This window comes from Aspergillus nomiae, assembly GCF_001204775.2.
Source record: "Aspergillus nomiae NRRL 13137 chromosome Unknown contig00086, whole genome shotgun sequence".
NCBI classification, from domain to species: Eukaryota; Fungi; Ascomycota; class Eurotiomycetes; order Eurotiales; family Aspergillaceae; genus Aspergillus; species Aspergillus nomiae.
Window position 1 is genome coordinate 86958 of NW_015378141.1, and position 6693 is coordinate 93650.

At 48.0% G+C, this 6693-nt stretch overlaps 1 protein-coding gene across 1 annotated transcript; it reads right to left on the bottom strand.

Moving 5' to 3' along the window:
- Positions 1 to 4888: 4888 nt before the first annotated feature.
- ANOM_004962 (uncharacterized protein) lies at positions 4889 to 6361 on the bottom strand (the record flags this gene model as incomplete). The annotated part of the gene is made up of 1 exon (XM_015550219.1): positions 4889 to 6361. The coding sequence occupies one exon, from the start codon at positions 6359 to 6361 to the stop codon at positions 4889 to 4891; it is 1473 nt and encodes a 490-aa protein (XP_015408211.1).
- Between the last annotated feature and the right edge of the window lie 332 nt (positions 6362 to 6693).

The following is a 6693-nucleotide window of genomic DNA, read 5'->3' on the forward strand; positions in this document are numbered from 1 at the left end:
CCATGACTATTCAACCTATACTTCTTTCCACCTGTAGCTCTGTCGGTGACACCAGGCTTATAACTGTAAAAGCTATCATATAAACAGACTGTTTGTTCGTCACAATAAACTGCTCATTCATATAGATGAAGAAAAAAGTAGTTGGTACTTTTTTGGTGTGAAAGACAGCCAGTTTCGGCTGCTGTTGTATTGGGTTGATTCTGAATCCTCGCTTCCAACATACAACCGATCTCTGATAAGTTAGACGGATTCCCGTTACTTTGTCTTCTGACAGTATCCTGGCACGATGATATCACAGAACTACACGAGGCTATCTACTTTAAAAACGCGAGAATGTGCTTCCTTATGCCTCTGTATCACGAACTTATCTGGTATCTAAGGCCATGGGCAAGTCAACATGGGTGATATTACATCTATCAAGTCTTTAAGCGTGTATTTCCAGTTTACTGTTGTCTAGATCAGCACCTGCGCAAATTATCATTCTGGAGAGGTCCTGCTCTTTGGCCCAAATGTCTTCATCTCTCCAACAACCCTTCTAACTCCTAGACATGTGGTAATGACTACATCCGAATCTTTGTGCACAGATACACGATTGAAGCTTTATAACCGGCAAATACCTCAGCTGCGGGATCATTTTCCGTAACGCAACCCTGCGCAGACTGCTGAAGAGATTCCAATTGGACATCTGCAATAATTGCTGCCTTATACTCAGTGTGGGCCGCCACAAAACTGTTCCCCTGTCTCATGGCTTTTATTCTGACATGCTACCATCTAGTACGGCGCTTATCGAATTTGATGAAAAAAAATGATTGGTCTGGTGGCACACATTTGCCATAGTCGTGAGGAGATGGTGTGTTAGTACAGCTCGACTGGAATTAACGTCGGACTCAGTAGAGGCAAGAGAGGAACGCCCTGGTTTTATTGAGATGAGAACCACGTCGTCATCGTCGGCTCCGTATGAGAATGTCAACACGTTGTTAACTGGTCTTTACTCCTGCCCATAGCGCCCCAATTGGCCCCTTAGTGCTCAGCTACTGCGTTAATTCGGACCCAATGTGTAGGCCGTTTTCCCTTCTTCTCTCCTTCGGTAGGAGTCAAACGAAGCATTTTAACAGCGTCGGTACGTGCTGGAGGTGTAATATCGAGAAGTTGGGCTAAGGACATTTGGACGGTTGTATTGTTCATAATGTCCTTTATGTTTCAATGGATTCCCCTCCAATCCTTGAATGTGCGTGCGTTCCTTAGACTCCGTCCTAGTTCGTGGAGACAGAGCAGGTACAGTTTCTGGATTTGCTGGTCCTTCCTGAGATAGTTTCGAAGATAGTCCTGCTTCAGGTCCCCTGTTTGCTGGGCGATGACACCCGAGATCTCTTTCCTTCCGCTGCCTAGGCCTTCTGTAGCGACGAAACGGCCTTTTTCCACTGAATTCGGCGCTCACCTTTAAAAACTCCCTATCCCTGTGATGGTGCAACCGGTTTACCGATGTTCGTGTATGTAATCGGAGTGCTGCGCTATGTCCTCTTTCTCAAGATCGACAACTTCAGTTGTACCCTGAAATGTAGTCCTTGTCCCATCCTTTTTAGACTGTTTATTTAACCATATTTCGTTATTATCAAAATTGAGTGCTATTCCGACGATGAACGCTGATAGAGGTTTGGGCTTCCGGTTTGATGGAGTAAAGGGAGGGTACTAGTCCACGAAATGAGTTACCTATAGAGAGAATCAGCTACCAGTTATCGTTAAGTAGCGGAATAAAAGGTATGTTTACCGCTGCGCCATGACGATTCCACTGGTTGTCTTCACCCATGCCACCTCCTGCATATCAACAGCTGGGGAATGATCTGCCCGCCGGGATCGTTTACACTCAATAAGTGCCACAATCTCACGACCGAAGGCATCATCCAGCTGGCCATCGGTATATGCAACGAACTGTCTTTTGCGTCTGCCGTCAGCTTGATTCTATCAGCCGTCCATTGGCGTCTAGACCAAGGAACTAGGTCCGCAATAGTTTGTAAAAAGGAAACGATGACAGTGTTGACACTGGCTTCAGAGCTGTTGTCCCGAAGCTTATCCCGAAGCTTATCCCGAAGTACTTGCTATTGCTGGATAGCTGGAACCCTGAGCAGTCTGTCATTTCCTCCCCAAGCTGCACTCCAAGTCCCCTGACTCTGCCTGGTGGTGAGACCTGAGATATAATCTCTAAATGCTACACCACTCAGGAGTTGATGGACTTGCACCATCCGAGGTGCTATGCCAAGTCGCACCGTCACGAACTGTGTCCGAGTCCTTTACTATTGTGTATGATTAGTTGGGTATCTGGTATCGATATCTAGGATCAAGACTAAAGGACAAAGCGATTTAGTGTAGGACGAGGGTTCTCAAATATGATGTCTTGGTTCGAATATCTCTACATAAGACAAATGGATAAAATGAAGATAAAGACCGTGCCCTCCTTGTCTGTATCTAGAGAGCGAGTATGATACCAGATGGGTTCTAGAGAGGAGGTGGATTTCTAGCTCTAAGGATAGCCGTCCTCTATGACAGCTGAGCTGCTTTTCTTTTCCATACTGTGAATCATGGATTGAATATCATTACAGAGGTTAATCGATCCGATGAATAGAGCATGTCACCGATAGTATTCACCCAGGGAGCAGGGGACATGACCTGGTTCAGTCTTTCACCCTCTGCGATGTCGCAATTAGGGCTAGGCGAAGCACACCCCACTCGTACTATACGAGTATACCACCCAATATGATAAACTTCTAAACTTACCTTTAATACGCACACGGCATTCCAGAATACGACCAATCCACAGCGCAATACCCACCGTGCCGTCTAACCCAAAAGAAGACAATAAGGCCACCGCAAACCTGCCAAAACAGGAGTCATCCAGCACCCCGATTGCCCAAAACCCAACACAAAACAGCCCAACTAAAACCCAGAAAATAAAGAAAAAAAAACCAAACAACACACGTGTGCCTCTGCGCCCCACCCAAGACAATCCCCAACAAGTACCGAAGCTCCAACAATCAAAAAGAACCAGGCTAAGTGGGCCCCAACCCAAGAAGCGGTAGCGAACCGAACAACCAGGGCCAACTTTAACAGCGCACTCGCCCAAGATCGATCAATTGACCCAAGATTTCAAATCTCACTCACCGTCCGTGAGCCTGCAAATCTCTGGTACCGATCTCCATCCCAATCTCATCGTCAGGTCCCAGGACTTGCGCACCGATCAGATCCGTGTGACCCGTCCTGTGCCTGGTGTGAGATCTTATCTTCAGACTTCCGGGCTTCCCGCAGCGTGGGTCAGATTCGCTTCCGTGTGGTATGGCTTTGGGACGTATTGTCCCGTGCATTGTTGCTAAGAGAAAGAGATTTTTTTTGTGCTTGGGGTTTGATAAAGCTTGACTCTGTGGAGCAGGATCTGAAACCAGGATGTTTCTTGGCTCTTTTTTTTTTTCCTCTTTTTTTATCTTTGGTTTGTTTGTCCTCCTTCTTTCAGCTTCAGCCTCAGCCTCATCAAGATGTTTGCCTGTTTGCCCGTGTGCTGTTTTCATTGAGTCTTTTTTTAGTATACATGTTACTTTCCTTTGTTCGAGATGATGCAGGGCACAAGGCACCCTGCGTGCCTATCTCTTTTCTTAGAAACCCATTGCATAGATTAAGGTAGCCTACATGCATACAAGGAGTATGGTAGTACTAGTATGTAGGTAGATAGGAAAGCTTAAGCCAAACACAACACACTCACACAACTCCCATTATTCAGCGGAGATGCAAGTGGATTTCAGATCTGCATCTGATTAAATTTCAGGATCAAGGCTACGTCATTTTCTTCCCGGTTCATAATCCCAGGGACGATAAAGAAAGGTGGCGAAAAAAAGGTGAAAAAGACAGTATCAGAATACGTACATACTATACTACCTTGGTAGACTAGGGCAAAGTCCCAACAACCCGAACGCTCCCCAAACGGAAACCCCATCGCGAACACGCTGACAGTGCCGATCATGGAATCCAGATCGAAGTCCCGCCCGGACGAAACGAGCCCTAGGCCCAACTCAGAGAAGAAGACCGAAGAGCCGCTCGTTTCGGGCAGATAAAGGAGGGACCAAACCCTGACTTTCGCGAGTCGTGGAATACGAACCTGGTGGCAAATTTCATGGGGCTGAGATGTAAGAGACTGACTCGAATTCCCTTCCCGCTGCTGAACTGGACACGAGGTGCTGTGGGGGGTTGGTTTCTCGGCTTGGGGGATTGATAATGGATATGGCATGGATGACGACGGAAGGGGAGGAAGGATCAGGGAGAATTTCCACTTCCAATCTCCCCAGCCGTGCGACTTATTCATGCCAATGTAACGTGACAAGGCTCTGTATCTCAGATGGGGATGGGGTTCGCTTACAAGGGAAACCGCATGTGGGTCGTTCGGCTCGGGATTCAATATGGTATCATTTAATTTACTTCGAGAACGGGATCAGAATTCAGCTTCTGTAAATTTTTGCATCCAATTGGGTATTGAGTATAACCGGCCCCGTTCGGCCCACTCCAGGAGGTACCGTCAATGAACTGAGTCTTCGGCATTATGATACAGGAATTGAAATGTCTTCAAGGTGGATGCGCTCCATATCAACTGGAGAGTGTGAGAGAATCAGGTTCAAAAAAAATTAAGCCAAGAAAGCCGCCGCCGTAGAATGATGAGATGAAATCAGAAACCCCAACGCCTGGAACGCTCAACAGGAAAACCGCTGCACAATCCGTGTATAATGAGGGAAACCAAAAAATAATAGTGACAGGAAAATAAGGAGAGGTATCAAAATGAACAAATTCTTCCAAAGGAGGGTAAAATTAGGTCAGGGAGAGAAGCCAGACGTGTCGTTGCAACGTGCTGAAATTAAGCATTAAGACTTTTGATGGTGGACTTCCGCTTGGATCCGAACATAAACCCCATGAAGCTCTTTTTCCCAGACGGGTCGAAAGACTCGACGGTGGACTGCCGGATGCGTCGTAGACTCTTCTTTCGCTTAACTTTCTGCTGGAAATCGGTCTCCGCCACATCCCGTGGGTCCAGACTGCGGACGCTCTCGACCTCAGACCGGAGACTGCTGGACGAGTAGATGCTCGAGGACGTGGAGGTTTTCTTCAAGGGTTGTCGGAGTGGTGTGGGGGCGCGACTATAACTGGAAGTGCTATAGGTGGAACCAGATCGTTCACGAGTGAAAGAAGGCGAGGAATAATATGGAGAAGGGCTAGCGGGACGAGATGGCGGGCAACTGGACTGCAATGGAAATCCATGTACAGATTTGGCACTCGAGTGAGTGTAAGACATCGACCTCGTCCGAGAGTCGGCATCAGCGCTGGTAGGGGCTTGACGGCCGTGAAAGAACGGAAGACTCGCGCTGCTCAAACTCTTGATTGATGGCGGACGGCGGAGAATATCCGTAGGGCGACGGGAATGCATCTCTGAAGACGCTTTTTCCGACACAGCAGTTGCAGGGCGTGGGAATGTCATCCCGTGCATAGGAAGTGTCATCGGAGAGGGCAGTTCATTCACCTCGAGTGGTGAGCTGACGATGGGGCCCGATGCCGCCATGGGTAGCTGCTCAAGATCGCGAGTAGTCAGGAGCATACTGCCCCGTTTTAACGCTTCCTTCTTCGTGGGGGTTTGATCCCACTTGTTCCATAGTAAAGGCTGAGAAGCTGCTGCCCGTCGATGCGAGTACAACCCCTGAGAGCCGCTATCGTTGGAATGATCCTTGGTAGTATTAGGTGTAGGAGTCGAGTCCTCCAAAGGGGAGGGTGGGTGTTCGGAGACTGGGCTGATTAGGATTAGATTAGGCTTTGCAATTGGTTCAACGATCTTGACCTGCTCCGCTACGAGCAGGCCCGAATCCTCATCATCAGAATACACCGATGCCGAGGACACCGAGGCGAGCGATTGAGGTCTCGTCGACACAGGGGATTCCGAGGGAACATATACACTTGGAGGCAAGAAGATTGGAGATTGCAGGGGAGATGTAGCGTCCGGGGACGGAAGCTCAATGATCACGTCGTCATCATGTTCAAAAATGTACGAGTCGGCTACGAATGTCGTAGCACTGCTTCGTTTGATAGTGTCCATTGATACAGGGCGCGACGTTTTCCCGGAGGATGAATATGTAGGCAGTAGTCGAGGAAAGCCGGGCCTCTCAATCTCGGACTCGTTGATATCGGAATTTGATGGCTCATAAGCCTCCACGGGAGAGAAAGCATGGTCGTGTCCACCCATTTCAGACTCCGAGATATCCTCCTCGTCCGACTCGTACCGCCGTGGTAGGTGCTGCTGGTTGATATAATCCAAACGGATAGGCCCTGCGGTGTCGTACATAGTCTCTTCCACTGACCGTTTCCAAGGTAGACCAGGAAGAAGCTGAAAGGATATCAAGTTGATTATAAGAAAGAATGACAGGTAGAAAGGCTGTTAATGATCGGGTACGCGATAATGAGGTAGTAAGGACGGCGACGCCAATAATGATAAATGTCACCGGATACAACGGATGATACACTCACAGTATCATCGACAATAACAAATGAGTGTACGAACAAAAGCAGTAAAAAATCAACATAGAAGGACCAGAGACGAAAGTAGGGGGAGGGTCGCAGGTGAGGAAGGACAGGGACGTCAAAAAGTGAGACGGATACAGGTGAGATATATCTAAG